The sequence below is a fragment of the Lathyrus oleraceus genome, chromosome 3 (assembly GCF_024323335.1).
Source record: "Lathyrus oleraceus cultivar Zhongwan6 chromosome 3, CAAS_Psat_ZW6_1.0, whole genome shotgun sequence".
NCBI classification, from domain to species: Eukaryota; Viridiplantae; Streptophyta; class Magnoliopsida; order Fabales; family Fabaceae; genus Lathyrus; species Lathyrus oleraceus.
Window position 1 is genome coordinate 508,844,989 of NC_066581.1, and position 18,989 is coordinate 508,863,977.

Here is an 18,989-nt window from a genome sequence, read left to right on the forward strand (position 1 = left end):
ACCAAATCCAAGTTTATAGGCCTCCATACGAATCCATTGAAGCATTTGATCACGAGATTCAAACTCTTGCTTGTTTTTAAATTGGTTCCCAACATCTACCGCATTCACAACAACACCTTGGACATTCAGAGAAACAACTTGTTTTGGGAAAATATCAAGATGCACAATATCTAATGAAAACAATTACCACAAAACACTAAATAATCGCTAATGCTGAAAACAGAACTGAAAAAATGAACACATACTAGTTCAGGAAATGCATCTCCCAAAAAGTTCATACTCGTTCCGGAGATACATTTTCAGACAAAATGCTCATTTTTTCAGACAAAATGCATGATTAATATGAGCAATGCAGTGTAAAATAAAGAATTTTTACCTAAAATTATATCTATTTTTTCTCCATTCGATGTGATGAACTACAAGATTGGAGATTAGTGAAAAAAAATGGATTAAAAATGGAGGGGGTTATGATAAGGGTTTGTGTTGGAAAACAACAATGAAAACAATTGTCGTGTGATCATGCAGCTGTTTCTTTTATCAGATTATTCTGGAGTTGTATCTCTGGAAATATCTAACATGCAAATGTGACATAATATTATTTCGGAGATGTATCTCCGAAAATATCTGACATGCAAAGCTAACATAATATTTAAAATCCCGTCCAAACTTTCAGAGATATGGCTCCGGAATTTCTAATGAACTGATCACTTATCAATATATTTTTCTTGAAATATTCCGGAGATGCATCTCCGGAATAAAAATAATTCAATTTATAGGGGCACTCATTATGGCGTGTTTTGAGTGTGTTGGAATGCATCCGAATATGCATCTTCAAAAATTTAAAAAAATATTTTAATATTTTCACATGTAAGAAGCATACAGGACACATTAAAAAATCCTATAATTTATTTTGGTTCATCTTGAGCTCAACATTAAAAATAAAGACTAATTTAAGGATATCAAGATATGTCATAATCATACATCCTTATTAAAATATATATTTTAAATTTTATTTATTAATTGAAAATTTAGAAGTTTTAAGGCAATGTATTAAGAGTTTGGTAGAGATAGAACCCACCATCATAAGATGACAGTTTTTTGAATTTGGATCTCTCCAATTTTTGTGGTTGGACCTAACTCAACCCTACAAAATCGATTGGTGGGGTGAGGACTGCCCCCACTTATAAACGCATGCTCAAACCATATATTATCCGATGTGAGACTCTGAGCAGATTTCAACCAAAAAAAAATGATGTATAAGAGATAAATAAATAAAATAATAAAAGACTAGGATTTGAGTATAATAAAAGCATGAGAGAAAGGGGAGGAGAGAATCCATATCCTTTTTTTTAGTAAGTACAATTTGTAAGTGGAGACTAAATTTTCTGAGACAGCAAAGATCACAAAGATTAGACACCCAAATTCTCCCCAAAATTTAACACGGCTACATTTCATCAAACCCAATGGCAAAGAGGAATGTGAAAAGAACTATTTACTATATAATTCATATGGGTACACTAATTCAAACATGTCCTATATTATTTACAAGAGAAAAGCTTGTATAGGGTAGAATTCTCAGCAGCTATCCATGGCATAATTTGCATGGCGACTAACTAAAGAGTTGAATTTGGTAACATAATTGCTACTCAAATTATGAAAAGTTTCCCAGATTCTTATAAATAAATGAAAAACTAAAAAATGAAATCTATTGTTCACAGTGCAGACTGAGAAAGCAAATATTAACTTAGACTCTGCTTCTGAATCCAGATTGTTGCACACTAGCTTTCAAGTGTATACCCTCCTCATAAACAAATCATCATCTACACATCAAAAAGTATGAAGTTATTTTCATCACTTAAGAGTCCTCTTCAAAAAACCCTGCATGCCCTTGAAGATATATACAGCCACTGAAATAGCTTCTACAATGAATATTTATGGAAGATATCGTCATCGTGCCGAGCACTCGCACACAAACAGCTATTGTCAGTAAGGGCTAAAACACTAGATCCGATCCAAGCTTAGACAAGACAGTAGATCCGTATCAGTTGAAGAAATATGGAGACTCTAAAACTTCTCTCAAATCAAATTCTCCGCGTTCAGGTAAGGGCGGAAATGTTAAAGATGGGAAAGATTCTTGAAAGCTCTCCAATAACTGTTCACAAATTAAAAAACAAGAGATGAAAAATAATGTTGAAAAAACAATCATTGGATATAAAGAAAGAGCAATTAAACCACATACGTTTTCGAGAATAGGGGTCTCATAGAGTTCTACAAACTTCTCTCTCAGTATTCTGTTCATTTCATCAACATCACACGCATGCGTCCAATATGAATCATGAACCCCTGCAAGCATACATTTAAATCGATCAGTGCTAATCATGTTACAAAAGTTGTAGAATAGCAGCACTATAGCAAAGACGAATTTGAAAGATCCGCTATTTTTCGCGATTTGTGAATGAGAAAACATGGTCTCCACCATTGCCCAGTAGGGTTTAAATACCAACACCAACAAAAAAACCTAAGAGGAAAATACCTGCAAAATTTAAGCCTGCCTTTTTGCAGGCAACTGCGGTCATCATCATATGAGAACCATCGAGTGAGTGAACAAAATTTGGTGGAAATGCGGTTCTCTGCCGTTTGGCCAGGACCTGGAATATTTGAAATATAAAATTTAGATCAGGAAAAAACAAATCAAATCATAGTACCAAAATGTTTTCCACTATAAACTGTGCTAGAGATGTTTGCAAATGTTTGATACTTCTACAACAATTTCTATACAGCCACAAATTTAACCATTACCTTGTCTGTTTCTCGTTGCAATGTTAATATCTGAAGTGATGTTTTGATCTGCAACACATAACAATAATAAATAAAAAGTTTAACATATAGATAGACAAAAAATCACGAGAACCCTCGAAAGAAGTACTTAAGCTATAATTCCAAGAAAATTTTGTTGCACTTACAATATGTCTTCCTAGTTTACGGTAAGGTTGCACCACAGGAAGTCCAAGAGGAGTGGTCCAATGCACTGGTTGATTTTCAGCTGCAATTACCTAGTACAATTGTCTTAGTCAAAATCATACCATAATACAATTAATTAACCCCTTTCTCCCAAAAGATAAGCATGTTATAATCTTCCTTTCCATTTCTAAGTTTGACAGTAAAAGGAGCATTGTAACATACTTTTGCACAATCGCCAAGCCAGTTCATGATACTTCGTGCACCTTGAAACATCTCTTCTAAGGCAGTTAAGGTCACCTGAAAAGGAAAATAAAAATGAAGAAAACACTACATACTTAAGATGGACAAAGTACACAGCCATTTTAACCCTCTAACCTTTGCAGCATAACAAGCAGCACCAAAAAGCTCTGAATCATCTGAAAAAATATCTCTTTCTTTCAACCTCCTCTTTATCTGTTCCCTTGCTCCAATATAAGTGACACCGTAAACTGATGTCATAACTGTCTGCTTAACCAATTTTCTATCCACCTAGATAAAGTTCAATCAGCTCAAAATCAGTTTTGAGATGAGGAATGGGTACCAAAAAAACAAGCATTAACTAGAATTAGCCAGTGAACAAATTATTTTCATCCGGGTTTACCATTACAAGTGAAATATAATTTATTTAATCAAGTTTCAACAGCTATAAGTCCCCAATCTCTCCTTGCAGAAATATGAACCAAATCAAACAAAGGAATCGCAGATAACCTGGTTAACTAAAGTCTTTGCATGACGAGCATCAGAAAAATTTGCCGGATCTTTCTGAGCATCCTTTTGCATGATTTCTAATACCCTGCATAAAATTGTTATTTTATGATGAGAAATCTCTCACAATTAAAGTTAAAAGGCGATTTAAAATAAAATTAGCGGGAAAAAAAAAGCTTTTAAATATCAGAATAATATAGATAAATAATAAACCGAATAACATATCAGGAAAAACAATTGCTTCATAATCCTCCTAAACTTTTTTATAAAAGAGATTTTAGTAGAAAAAAAACCGAATGCATATGAAACAAGATACACAAAATACTTACCTAGCTGCTATACCCGAGTAGACATCAGCTGGCTTCTCTCCTGCAACTAGATTGACAGCTGCGGCTCCTAACTAAATAAAATAAATAAATACATAAATACTAAATAGACATCTCCCATCTGCAATATAGTTTTTGCTCAAAAGTAGAATAGGAGGTAGGCTAAGTGAAAGGAACCAGAAACATCATAGGAGATGAAGATACTGAGGGAACATAGAGAGCATTTATTTTTTGAAATATTAGTTCTTACAAAACACAATACTCCTACATTTCCACTCATAAAATCGAGACATGACAACAAAAGAACATTTTTCATCCTTGGAGCTACTTTTGACAAGACCAGTCTTGGACCATGTCATGAAATGTTATCTCGAAAGCTTAAGCTGTTGGTGAAAGCACGTGAATAGAGTAATACCTGAGTGCAAATGTACAAAGTGTAATGGGATTACTCGCCAAAATCATTTTCAACAACCATCAAAATCTTAGGAGTTGTTGGAGGTGGTTCTAAGTTTCTGATTTTTTTATTTTAAAAGTTAAATTTGAAAACGAAACTTCCCCAGTAAAATGAGATTATATTAATTTTGTCCTTGATTTTAAGAGATCCACTTAAATATAATTCTTGTTTTTTATTTAATGCTAACACCAGCACCAGATGCCAGCCACCACTCTTGTTACCGCCGATCATACTATGACTGTTGCATCCATGTCTGACTGCTGCCCACCACTCTGACAATTGTCGGTCACACTTCGACCACCACGGCAGCTGGCCACCATTCTGACTATTGCATCCACCGATCACTACTCTGACAAATGTCTGCCACACCTCTGACAAACATCACTTCTTTAAATATTGTGGGATTCAAGAGAGTTGGTGTGATTTCACAAGTGTGAGAAGCTGAGTATTAACATGATGATTTTCTCAATTGCTGCTCGACAAAGGCTCGCGGCATTTGTAAGTTTGTGATGTCAAAATTGATATTTATTTCAGACTATTGTATTTGTGTCTATATAAAACCAAAAAGCACCCCGGGTGGAGCCTCAAAGAGACAACAATATTCAGGAGTGATATTCATTCCCTAACCCTAACTTGATCTCTAATACCTAGGGGACTAAATAAGTTGAAACTCAAATTAGGAAAAGGAAACCGGGAAATTAATTGACAAAGCTATTTACCTTGTCTCTCCCTAAAGCAGCATAATGTTGTAAGCCATTGCAAGAGCCATCCTATGAAAAAAATAATAGAAGTACAAACAGTGATTAATTAATAAACATGATGATATGTTACAAACGGAAATGATGATAACAATGAACCTGACAATGACAAATATGACATTACATGACTAATTGGTTTTGGATATCAGACAACAAAGACGTTAGGAAGAGAATAAGCTAGTGACTTTTATACAAAGCATTGAGGGCATGACACGTAAAGAAAAATGCTATCGAAACACTGAGAACTGTTTCTTTTATAATATTGTGGGTTTGGTGAGAGTAAGTGTGCATGTGTGGTGTCTGTTTCAGCAGAAGTACTTCAGTGGTAGTTTCAACTCGATTCATATAAGGGATAGCTAAATCATAACCTCAAAAACTCAATTGAAGCAGAATTATGAGCACCCTAACATATTTTGATATGTCAAAGTTCATTCACATCGTGAAAATACCTGATGTACTGGAATATGTGATATAAATGCTTCTGGTGAAGAACTTCTTAAAGCCTCGGTTAGAGTTATGCATGCAGCTAAGAACTGGAATGGATCTTCTGCATTCAACCACCACCGTTTCCCTTCCGTAGGGTTATCAGCAGAATCAAATATCTCATCAAGATGATTTTCAACAAACGCTATGCGACCTTCATTAGATAGTTTATCAACACCGCCAGCATATAGATTTGCCGAGTGTATCTTCAGCCATTGCAGACCAGACTTTCCAAGAGGACGTCCTTCTGCAAATTCCAATATCCCTCGACATACATCTGAACCAAGATGATTTAAGTGTGGATGCATGGGATATGCGCGGCCTCGAAAATCAACGTTGTGTGGGTAGTAAAAACACTCTTCATCCCTCATTTTACGTGCTACCTGCAACCATAAATATAAATGAATGGGTTAGTAAAAAAAAATAGGACTTCAAACTAATGCACATAATGGTCAAGGAAGCATACGGCTAGTTTAAGTTCTATGTCACAACGCTGTGAATATCTCTCCCTGTTCTCTTTCTTCACGGATTTGACCTTCCATTTCCACTTCTTTTTCTCTGCTTCGTTGTCAGTTTCTGGCTCCTCAGGTAAATCAAGCTGCAATATAAAGTTGAGCATCATTTCAAACCATAATCAACCATGTTTCTTGAAGCATATAATGCAAAATTAATGATTCTTAAATCTTGAATATTATTTTTTACACACAAAAAGGTAAAATAAGCTAACAACAAACAATAAAATATCAATACGAACAAATAGAAAAAAGCAACTGTACAGTTGATCTTACATCAGTGCGGTCCACCAAACCAGCAAGACGGCCTCCGTTAGCCCATATCTTGTCGACAACACTGAGCACCTTACCATTTATCCTCCATTTTGTATTCCCTAGAGTATCAAGAGCCTAATCCCAAGAGTTTTAGATGTACATAGGATGAGAATATAATATAATATAACATAACCCAAAATGCATGATAATTATAATAAATTCAGACCTCAAATACAGGCTCTAGTTGATTCCTAGGGGCTCTCTTAACAGCCTCACGTTGTTGCTTGGCACCATGTGTACGCATGACATAGGAGGGTAAAAACAAGTGCCCACCTTTGTCATAACTGTGAAAATACGCCATAAAGAAAATTGAGAACTCAAACCACATTATCCATTCATCCAAAAGAAGAAAAACAGTAATATATCATTTTGTAAATATTGAATTGTATGATTGATTGTTGATAGTGAGTGTATGAAGAAAATCCTTTTTTTAATTTTGAAGCCAATTTCAAAAAGGAAGTTGTATACTTGGTTGATACGATAGTTAAGTAGAAGAAAACAAGTATGTTGGGCTGGATAAAGCATGGCAATATACATTTTTACATTTGTATATTACTGATGCGTTTTCTAAACTCTGCCAATGACTGCCTCTGGGCAATTGCTGAGTTCATCAGTGAATTGGGTCGTCGAGTTACATCAGTTCACACTGATTCAAAGCCAGTTTTGTGATGTCAACACCGACTCAATAGCACGGCTGATCAGAGATGACATGGATGACCAGGTGATAGAGACCCAAGAAATTGATATAGCAAATGGGATAGTTTTTTATTGAATTGAAGAAATGGAAAAGGAAATACAATAGTAACCACCAGAGCAAACTGCTCCTACCAGAGTAATAACTCCTAAATGAAATAAAACAATTACCTCCCCCTCAATACCACTGCCCACGTGCATATATAGCACTCCCTAAGTTACTACTTGTCCCCACTAACCTTTCTCCTAGACTAAACTTCCCAATTAGTGGGCCTAAATGGACCCAGCCCAACATCAACATTATGGACCCTATCACTACCCTCTCCTACAAAATGAGCCTTGTCCTCAAGGCTATCATAAGGACAATGATTCAGCAACTGATTTTCACTTTCCCAGCTGATAATTTCCTTGCTTCCCTCCCACCTTGTGACTTTTCTTGGCTGTACAATACTCATGGTGGCTATGTTAAGTTGTGGCAGCATAATAAGGTTTTCCTTCAGTTCTTTTCCTGCATATCCTTTTGTCTGCATAATGTTGTACAGAGGGTTGATAATAGCCTTTGTCCATTTGTGTCTTCTCTTTCAAGTTGATCATTCTTAAATTTAGTTTCCTGCAATTTCTTTGCTTCACCTTTCCAAGAAAAGCTAATGGCTCTTTCTTTCCAATCAAAGTTCACCTTACCTAATCCTTGCAGTCAATTCACTCCCAAAACAATATCAATGTCTTCTAATTCTAAGACATAAGCTTCCACCCTAATAGAAAACTTCTCAACCTGAATTTCCATTCCTTCACTTTTTCCCACAGCAGTAGTACGCTTACCATTCCCCAATTCAACACATGCTCCCTTACTTTGATCTACATATAGCTGTAACGATGTTGTCATTTGAGGAGAGATGAAATTATGACTAGCTCAGGTATCAATCATAACCGTCACAGCCACCCCTTTCACCATTCCGACAAGTTGCAATGGAGCAGAAAAAGGAATTTGAATTCTACCTCCCAGTTCGGGATTGCACACCGCCATCATCTTACAGTCCACTGTTGCTTCCAATTCTCCTTGCAGTTCGATTGCCATAACTTCACCGTTGTCGTTGACAACTTCATCATCACCCATGATCACCAACCTCCATTGTTTCTCTGCACATTGATGGAGAGGAGTATAGTGCTCTCCACAACAGAAACAAAGTCCTCTTGCCTTGCGATCCATTAATTCAGAATATGGTAGATGCTTGACACCCCTGTTCCGATCACCATGGTTGTCTCGTCGTGTACCCTCTCTGCTCGTTCGCATTGCGGAATTCTGATTAGGATTCAAATTGGATTGACCCGTTTGCAATTGAGTTCCCAGCAATAGATCATATCCAGATTTCTCTTTTGTTGGGCCCAAGTCACCATTCGACCCATATTGAGTTTTAAACTTAAGCCCATTATTTATTTCTCTTCCCACTAATAGAGTAGTTTACTAATATGCCCTTCATTTTATTTTTCTATTCTGTTTTGCTGAGCTGTCAGCTTTGTTAGTGGTGTGCTGTTAGCTTGTTATGCGCCTCACACCTTTCTGTTTTGGATTACATGGATATATATTGTAGCCTCTTGTATTACTGTTGATCACATAATACAATGAGAGTTTCTTTTCATTCTCTCTTTTTACCTAATTCTATCATGGTATACAGAGCTTAAATTTTTTTTCCGATCCATGGAATCTTTATTCCCTTCCTCTCAGGTGAAACTTTCTCACCTAATTTCTGTTAAGCTTGACGACAAGAACTTCAAACAGTGGAAGCAGCAGATTGATGGCGTCGTCCGTGGTCATCGTCTTCAACGCTTTGTCACTGTTCCGGTGATTCCGTCACCGTCTCCCTCAGATCCTGCATCTCACAGTGCGTTTCTTGAGTGGGAACAGCAGGATGCTCTCATCTGCACCTGGCTTCTCTCTACTATCTCCGATGCTCTCCTTCCTAAGCTCGTTGACTGCAAGCATGCGTGGCAGGTGTGGACAGAAGTTCATCGCTACTTTGATGTTCTTCTCTCCACCAAGGCTCGTCAACTTCGTTCAGAACTCCGGCGTCTTACGAAGGGTTCACTAACGATTACTGAGCTTATGACGCGTTCTCGTGACATCAGTGAGTCGCTAACCTCCATCGGTGATCCCGTTCCTCTTCGTAACCTAATTGAGATTGTTCTCGATTCGTTACCTGAGGATTATGATTCTATTGTCGCCGCCGTCAACAGCAAAGATGACGTTAGCTCCTTGGAAGAGTTGGAGTCTTCCTTGCTTGCTCATGAGTCGCGATTGGAGAAGCATCGCAAAGCTGCGATTACAGAACCTGCGACGGCGACGGTCAATCTCACTCAAGCAACACCTTCTCCTACTCCAGGCGCTTCTGATCAAGTCGTCTCCGAGGCGTTTCCTCAAGGAACGAGTCACGTCACCGCTAATGCTGAAAATCATTCCTATGGTGCACGTGGTGGTCGTTCTGGTCGCGGTGGTGGTCGTTTTGGACGTGGAGGAGGTCGTTTTGGGAAATCACCATGTCAGATTTGTCACAAACCTGGTCATGATGCTTCTGTATGCTACCATCGTTATGCCAATTCCAGTGGTGCTAGTTATCCACATCATCGAGCTCCCTTCAATCCTTTTCACGTGGCTCCTCGTGCTGTTTATCCTGTGCCGCTTGCTTATGCTTCTCCCAGAGCTGCACCTCCCAGATCTTCTGCACCACAAGCCTTTTATGCAGGTACTGAAGCTAGCAGTGCAAACCAGTGGTGGTATCCTGACTCAGGAGCTTCTCATCATGTTACTCCTGATGCCTCTAATGTGTCTGACTCTGCCTCCGTGCCTGGAACTGAACAAGTTTTCATAGGTAACGGCCAAGGTTTGTCCATCAACTCTGTAGGTTCTATGTCTTTTCCCTTACCTCACAAACCTCATCTATCTCTCACTCTTAACAATCTCTTACATGTCCCTCACATCACCAAAAACCTTATGAGTGTGAGCAAATTTGCTCAAGATAATTCTGTATTTTTTGAATTTCATCCTAAGTTTTGTGTTGTCAAATCTCAGGCTACTTCTGAAGTCTTACTCAGTGGTCTTGTTGGTGCTGATGGCCTCTATAAATTCTCCAATCCAGCTGCTCCTCCGTTGTCCAAGTCTTCTTCCTCTTATAGTTCTAGTCATAGTTATCCTGCAGCATACAATTGTAATGGTTCCTATAGGACAGATGTTATAGATTCTATATCTCAGTGTACTGAATCTGTTGCAAATCATCCTATAAATCCTTTGTCTTCTTGTAATGAATCTTGCAATTATAATGTTACAAGTACCCTTTTCAATCCTTCTCTAAACTCTGTCAGTACTGTTTTACCTTCCTCTCACTTTAATGCTGCAAATTCTATTGCATCCAATAAATATGTGCTTTGGCATACTAGGCTGGGACACCCCAATCATCATGCCCTCACTGAAATCTTCAAACTGTGTAATCAGTCCTTTCCATCTAAACCCCCTGCTGAGTTATGTCATGCTTGCTGCATTGGCAAGTCTCATAGACTTCCTTCTTCTTTATCTACCACAGTTTACTCTCATCCTTTTGAGCTGGTTGTATGTGATCTCTGGGGTCCTGCCCCTATGCAATCTTCCAGTGGTTATACCTATTTCCTAACCTGTATTGATGCCTTCTCTAGGTTTGTTTGGGTTTTTCCTCTCAAACTTAAGTCTGACACCATGGTTCAGTTTCTTCAGTTTAAGAAAATGGTTGAACTTCAGTTCAATTGTCCCATTAAATGTGTCCAAACTGATGGGGGAGGTGAGTTTAGGCCTCTTACCAAATATCTCACAGATTTAGGGATTGTTCACAGATTCACTTGTCCCCATACACATCACCAAAATGGCCTTGTTGAACGTAAGCACAGGCACATTGTTGAGATTGGCCTCACACTCCTTGCTCAGTCCACCCTTCCCTTAAAATTCTGGGATCATGCATTTGTCACAGCTGCATATCTCATTAACAGACTTCCTACACCTATACTTGACAATGTCTCACCTTATTTTAAATTACTTCACAAAAACCCTGACTATACTACCCTTAAAGTCTTTGGCTGTGCTTGTTATCCTTTCCTTCGTCCCTATAATTCTCATAAACTTGATTTTAGATCTCAACTGTGCATTTTCCTTGGATACTCTACCTCTCACAAAGGCTATAAATGCCTTGCTTCAGATGGTCGCATTTTTATTTCCAAGGATGTTGTTTTTAATGAAGCAAATTTTCCTTATTCCACCTTGGTTTCTTCTTCAAAATCTGTCTCTCTTCCTAACACTCCATCCTCTTCCTCTCCCTCTCTCAGTTTTCCTCCTGTTCCCTCTACTCCCTCTACTTCTAATCTGTCTTCTATGCCTTCTTCTTCCTCAAATTCTGCTTTTCCTCAACTTAGCAGTCCCACTATTCCTAATATTTCTCCAATCTCTTCTTCCTCTTCCTCTGCTGCTCCCTCTAACTACTCTTATTCTTCCGGTCAGCAACCTATCCCTCAACCTCTCACTGCCATTCCCATTATCTCTTCTCCTTCTTCCTCTCCTGCCCTCATTCTCTCTGATCCAGCTGAAGCTAGCACTCTTTCTCCCTCCTCTTCATATTCCTCTCCTTCAGTTGGTCCCTCCCCTGGCCCTAGTCCTATTTCCCACCCTGCTGCCACAGCTTTACCTTCCATTCACCCTCAAAACATTCACCCTATGCAAACTAGAGCCAAAAGAGGAATCACCCTTCCTAGACTTCACCCTACTCTATTAATAGCCCACCTTGAACCTACATCTGTTGAACAAGCCTTGGCTGCTCCTAACTGGTTTCAGGCCATGAAGGAAGAACATCAGGCACTGCTGAGAAATCAGACCTGGACTTTGGTGAAAGCTCCTGCTGGAAGGAAGCCTATTGGATGTAAGTGGGTGTTCAGGACTAAGGAGAATCCTGATGGTTCCATAAACAGGTATAAAGCCAAATTAGTGGCTAAAGGGTTCCATCAAAAGGCTGGTAATGATTTTCAAGAGACTTTCTCTCCTGTCATTAAACCTGTCACTGTGAGAATTGTTCTTTCTATTGCTGTTACAAACAGGTGGCCATTGCAGCAGATTGATGTTAACAATGCCTTCCTCAATGGCACTCTTGAAGAAGAAGTCTTTATGCAACAGCCCCCTGGCTTTGAAGTTGCTGACAGCACTCTTGTTTGCAAGTTAAATAAGGCTATTTATGGTTTAAAACAGGCTCCTAGGGCCTGGTTTGATAAGCTAAAGTGTGCCTTGGTTCAACTCGGGTTTAAGGCTAGTAGATGTGATCCTAGCTTGTTTTTGTTGCATCAAGGTAAACTTCAGATTCTAATTCTGGTCTATGTAGATGATATAATCATCACGGGTAGTTCTGCTCCTTTTATAGCTTCCTTGATCAAGCATCTCAATAATTCTTTCTCTCTCAAACAGCTGGGACACCTTGATTATTTTCTAGGGATTCAAGTGACTCATCTCCCTAATGGTTCTCTTCTCTTATCTCAGACTAAGTACATCACAGATTTGCTTTCAAGGCTTAATATGTTGAATGCCAATGGCATGCCTACTCCCATGATCTCTAGCAGCAAATTGTCCAAGGTTGGGTCTGCTGCGGTTGATGACCCTACTCAGTTTCGGTCTGTGGTTGGTGCCCTTCAATATGCTACCTTAACTAGGCCAGAGATCTCTTTTTCAGTCAACAAAGTCTGTCAGTTTTTGTCCAATCCTTTAGAGGATCATTGGAAGGCTGTTAAAAGAATTTTAAGGTACCTAAGTGGTACTCTGCACCATGGTCTTCTCCTTCAGCCTGCTCCTATTCAGCAACCAATGCAGTTGCTAGGGTTCTGTGATGCAGACTGGGCATCAGACCCTGATGACCGGAGATCTACTTCAGGGGCCTGCATATATCTTGGGCCTAATGTTGTTTCCTGGTGGTCCAAAAAGCAACAGGTTGTTGCAAGGTCCAGTGCTGAGGCGGAATATCGCAGTATGGCTCAGCTAGCTGCTGAACTCATTTGGATTCAGTCCTTGCTTAAGGAACTCCATTATTCCTCTCAAGTTCCCAAGATCTTGTGTGATAACTTGAGCACTGTTACTTTGGCTCACAATCCTATTCTTCACAACAGGACTAAGCATATGGAGCTTGATATTTTCTTTCTGCGAGAGAAAGTACTCAGCAAAAGTCTGACTGTTGTTCATGTACCAGCTCAAGATCAATGGGCTGACATTCTCACTAAGCCCCTCTCTGCTGCCAAGTTTGTTCCTCTTCGTTCCAAGTTGCGTGTGTATGATAAGGCTACTTTGACCAGTCTGCCATCAGCTTCTAAGGGGGACTAATAGAGTAGTTTACTAATATGCCCTTCATTTTATTTTTCTATTCTGTTTTGCTGAGCTGTCAGCTTTGTTAGTGGTGTGCTGTTAGCTTGTTATGCGCCTCACACCTTTCTGTTTTGGATTACATGGATATATATTGTAGCCTCTTGTATTACTGTTGATCACATAATACAATGAGAGTTTCTTTTCATTCTCTCTTTTTACCTAATTCTATCACCCACTTACGCAAAACGACCTTTGCTGTTTCGAGGCAGCAACTTCCCACGTAATTCATCTTCCACATCACACGCTAATTTCATTGCCTGCAACCATGAATGGGGGATTCACCTTCAATCGGAGCTCTGGTTTGAGTCCTCCGAGAAAATACCCTAAGTACTCCGGCAACCTTCTCACTTGAGAAGAAATGTACTCGAACGCACTGATGTAGTCTTTGACGCTTCCTTCTTGCTGCAAATCCTTTAGTTAAATGGATTATCACTGTGTCTCCCTCCGTACCTATCGATCAATGCTTGTTTCAGTTTCTCCCATGTCAGATTTTCATCTGTTTCTAGCAAGAGATTTGTATCAGTGGATTGTTTCTCCTTCCATGCTTATCTTAGCCAATCGAACCTTCACTTTCTCTGCCGTTCCTTGTACATCGAAATACGTTTCTGCACGCGTGATCCATCCAACAGGATCCTCACCGTCAAATGAAGGTAACTCCACCTTCTTCACCGCCATCCGATACTCCGACACCGTTTCCTCCCCAACAGATGATGATGGTGTTTTTTCAGGCTCACATAGAATCTTCGTGAATTCTTCCACCAAAGTGAGACGAAAATCAGCAAGCGTTTGGCGAAACGTTTCCTCTAATGTCGACACTCTCGCCTCAAACGCTTCTTCTATAGACAGAACTCGATTCTCCAATTCATCCATTCTTCCCTGCATTTTTGGTGGCATTAATCACACATTCACTAGCTCCTCTCGATGAATCTGGTAGGTCGGACCAATGATAGAGACCCAAGAAATTGATAGCAAACGGGATAGTTTTTTTATTGAATTGAAGAAATGGAAAAGGAAATACAATATTAACCACCAGAGCAAACTGCTCCTACCTGAGTAATAACTCCTAAATGAAACAAAACAATTACCTCCCCCTCAATACCACTACCCACGTGAATATATAGCACTCCCTAAGTAAGTATTTGTCCCCACTAACCTTTCTCCTAGACTAAACTTCCCAATTAGTGGGCCTAAATGGACCCAGCCCAACATCAACATTATGGACCCTATCACCAGGCCAGTTTTATAACACTAATCTATTTTGGTCTAATGTAGCACAAAATATTTATTGGACGGAGATTAATGCCCACGTTACCTAGTGATTGTTATTCAAAAGTTGGCAAGAGGGTGCCTTAAAGATAAGTTCATTCATCTAAAACCAAACCAAACACGCCCAAAAATAGCCTATTAAAGGAATAATGTGCTGTTTTTTCAAATGATTACATTGGTTGATTTTACCGCCTAGCCCCAATTTATAACAAAAAAGGTTAAAGAAAAGTTTTAAATCATTTGTAATCATAAAACTAATAAGCAGAAGGTTAGCAAGACAGCACTAAAATGTGTTAAAGTTATCATACCCTGTCCATTTGACTGGTGGAATCAACATAGGCATATAAGGTATGACCATATTTCTTGCCTGTAGAAAAAAAGAAGAAAACAAATAAAAAATTTGTAGAACCGATGAATAGGAGATGTGACTTTTAACATAAAATATATAAATAATGTAGGATGCATTCATATATATTCAGAGCTAATTGAAATTGAAATGAGCATTACATTAGAGGTGCTTTTAATACCCTAAAAAGGATAAGCTAATAACCCTCTTAAAATTGGTATCATTCTATCTGAGAGATATGGAGAAAGACTAGAGAAAGAGCAAGAGCAGGTTACTCCTTTATAGCACTAAAACTTCAGGTTGAAAGTGTGGTTGGACATCGATCCGGTGACCGCACAAGAAGTTTATATTCAATTATTACATGTTCTCAAGTTATCACTGGTGTCATGTGTTGATTTCAGTGTTGTGTCTAACAGAGCATCATAACTCGGAGAAAGATCATAATACAAAATTGTAGGATTGTGACCTCTAAATTCATAGCCAAATAACTCAGCATATGAGAATTCAAAACATAAACAATTCAACATAAGTTCAAATAAGAACAAATAAAGAGGACAGAACTTTTGCAATGACAACACATAAGTAATTGTTTTCGGTTCATGTTTGATTCAAAAGTTATCCCATGGGTAAAGTACTAAACCAAAAAAACTTCATTTTTTCCAATTTAGTAATTATTTTTTTCTTATCTCTATCTCCTCTCTCTATATGCATAGTTAAACTTTTCATTATACATAATATATAATGTTGTGCATTAAAACTCAAGTCATATCATATTATATATATTATAATATTATGTTATTTATATTTTTATAATATTACATAGTGCAGTAAATTTCACATTATTAAACTTGTGCTCTCGAATTTATATTAGGATACTCTAATGGTGAACAATTCAATTTGAATTTCAACAAAAAAGAATAGAAGGCAACAGAACATACTTACCGTTCGCTCAAGTCCTTTAAGAATTAAGGGGTCACATTCAATGACACCAAATTTTCTGCCTGATTTCCTGAGGAAATAAAATAAAAATCAAAACAACAATAAAATAGACTGCTGAAATATATATTTTAAATTACGGAGAGGGAGATATCAAAGCTCACGTTGACTCTCTTGTCGTTGTTCTAAATGAATGCGTAAATGCGGGACGGATATCAAGTGCACCATCCTCCAACTGGTCTGATGGCGGTTGTATAAATGCCGTTTGCATCAAAAGTTCAACTAAACGGCTGGCTACCTGTGCAATTTGGAAGAGGATACCCTCTTATTATTATTATTATTATTATTATTAGGAAACAAATAAATTGCAAAACAAACATTTCAAGAGTGTAAAAGAGATTGTATAGACCTTTGTCCTCATAGCTACTCCCCACGGTTTTGTATCATCGAGGTCCTTCACAATTCCTCTCACTGCAGCAAGCTTTTGCTTTTTCATCAAATCAATGACTTTTTTCCGCAGTTTCTCCCCTTCCTTGATTTCTTCAGTGTACTCAACTACTTCATTTTTCTTGCCTTTACCACGTTTTTTCTTACTACTCTTTTCCAAGAACTTGTGTATTCTAACCTATGGTGTAACAATAATAATAAGCAGGATATAAGGTTACACTCAAAGCAAGAAAGTGGATTAGGATACTATATACATGTAATGTCATTTATACGAAAGTTAATTGTTCAGAATAAATGGACTTAAAATGAAGAATTTTTTGTTGTTAGAAAAGCCACTTCTTCAAGCTCGTCAAACCTTAAAATTGCAGTACTATGTAGTCACTCACACATGTCGGTATGTGAATGTGATTTGTAGGTCACCAAAACTCATTGTAAAATAATGATATAAAAAACTTAAAATAAAAGACAGAATGAAAGCCATAAATCCGTTCAACATTATAGGTCACTATGTAGATCTTTGCCTAGTCAAGATACTAACATCTCCTCTCCATCAAAACCTCTTATACTCATGAGTTTTCGAAGGGTCTTTCTAGGTCTAAATAATATGAAACTGAATAATTTGAACTATTTCAATAAACATATTTGTGCTACTAATATTACCTGAAGTCCAAACAAAACAAACACAAAAACAAAACAGGAAATGCAACTTCCCATTCTCACCTCTTGCTCAATGGCATCACCTAAAATGCAGACTGTCTGGATAATCTTAGCAGTGCCAACAGCTCCTTTCTCAGTTCCTGACATCAACAACCCCATGATCTTATGCATAGTAATTACAGCCATCTTCTCGGATGGCAACTGAACAAAGAAAGGGGAGTAAGCTGTCTTCTTCTTCCCGCTCCGGTAGATCTCTTGCTCCTTCTCAATTTCATTCTTTAGAGGCTCAAACCAACCAAGAAATAATGACTTCATATAAGGCAAATTAGGCGCCAACTTCTGTCGACACATATCAGCCAATAACTCCTGATACTCCTTTGCAGCTTCTTGCCAAACTTCAGTCTCAATCTTCACTTGTCTTTTCTTTAACTCATTGTATTTCCTCTCTTTCATGCCATTTTTCAAATTCAAATGTCTTTTCTCTCCCCTCTTCAACTCATCCGACTGTCTTTTCTCTTCTCTCCTCATCTCATCCAACAACTCTTTAACTTCATCAACCCCGACTAAACCTTCCTCCGCATCGCCTTCCTCCGAATAGTTCGAAGAAAAAATCGCCTCACTTTTTAACCTAAACTCAGCTATCTTTCTCTTCTCTTCTCTCTTCACCTCCTCCAACAGTTCTCTAATTTCAACATCAACCGGAACAGAATCTTCCTTCACTATGGTCGAAGAAACCACCTCAACAAAACTAGAATACCCTTTAGCATCAAATTGAAAACTAGCATCAAAACTGCGGTCTTCCTCAACATCAGCCTCAGCAACACTAGAATAACCTTTAGCATCAAATTGACACAGAGAATTATTAGAACAACAACAACCAACAAAATTTTCATCTAACTGAAACCTAGCCCTATGAACATTCCCAGATTTATCCTGCTTAACAGGAAAAACTGAATTTCGAGAAAGAGCAACTGGTGGGCATGGTGGACGGCGAACACTCGTACGAAACAACCCTTTACAAGCTTGTTTCCCAACGTTCCGCCACATGTTTGATGAAATGCTCAAACGAGTTTTTTTAACAAGATAACGATTTTGAGAAGGGATAATCAGAGAATCATGTCTCCTATTGAAGGAATTAACGGTGGTGGTGGTGGTGGTGGTTAACATTAAATTGTGCGGAACAATAACCATAGAGGAAAATGGATAAAAACGAAAATAAAAGAAGAAAAAGGTTTAAGAGACGCAAAATTCATAACATAAGAATAGAATTGAAACTTGGAATATATAGTGGCGGCGGTTTAAGAAGAAGAGTGGGTTGAGTTTATGCGATGAGAGCAGAGGGACGAAGTTGGCACAGTTATTGGGTAGCGGTTACGGCTCAAAAACCCTCCTTCCCATGAAATGGGGTTTTAGGATAAAATCTTAAAGACATTTTGAACCTTCACTTAGATACTATACTATTCTTTTTTAAATAGTGATTCTCTCACGCGCGTTCAATGGTAGAGATTATAGTTCGAAATCGAAATGTTATAATATACGTATAGTTGTAGAGATTATGATTCGAAATCGAAATAGGTTATAATGAACAAACAAATACTCTTTTAGGAGTTTTAATATTATCGAATTAATATGACTTTTGATTCTGGTTGAGAGAGAAGAGATCGAAATCGTCTCATTTGTTT

At 38.1% G+C, this 18,989-nt stretch overlaps 1 protein-coding gene across 1 annotated transcript; it reads right to left on the bottom strand.

Moving 5' to 3' along the window:
• Window positions 1-1,477: 1,477 nt before the first annotated feature.
• On the bottom strand, window positions 1,478-18,747 carry LOC127128457 (DNA-directed RNA polymerase 2, chloroplastic/mitochondrial). Its single transcript, XM_051057808.1, has 19 exons — window positions 17,371-18,747; window positions 16,613-16,828; window positions 16,368-16,501; window positions 16,210-16,276; window positions 15,230-15,288; window positions 6,720-6,837; window positions 6,515-6,628; window positions 6,193-6,324; window positions 5,693-6,109; window positions 5,205-5,255; window positions 4,035-4,105; window positions 3,709-3,793; window positions 3,337-3,489; window positions 3,184-3,258; window positions 2,964-3,053; window positions 2,800-2,847; window positions 2,534-2,648; window positions 2,240-2,343; window positions 1,478-2,152 (listed from the first exon to the last, which is right to left on the bottom strand). The coding sequence occupies exons 1-19, from the start codon at window positions 18,496-18,498 to the stop codon at window positions 2,042-2,044; spliced, it is 3,288 nt and encodes a 1,095-aa protein (XP_050913765.1). The 5' UTR covers window positions 18,499-18,747; the 3' UTR covers window positions 1,478-2,041.
• Between the last annotated feature and the right edge of the window lie 242 nt (window positions 18,748-18,989).

Bases quoted from the DNA above. Each gene is read 5' to 3' on its own strand.
- LOC127128457 (XM_051057808.1), bottom strand. From the start codon at position 18,498: ATGGTTATTGTTCCGCACAATTTAATGTTAACCACCACCACCACCACC. The intron at 16,829-17,370 runs GTGAGAATGGGA...GTTACACCATAG, and splicing joins GTGATGCCATTGAGCAAGAG to GTTAGAATACACAAGTTCTT. The intron at 6,629-6,719 runs GTCTGAATTTAT...TCTTGGGATTAG, and splicing joins AACTAGAGCCTGTATTTGAG to GCTCTTGATACTCTAGGGAA.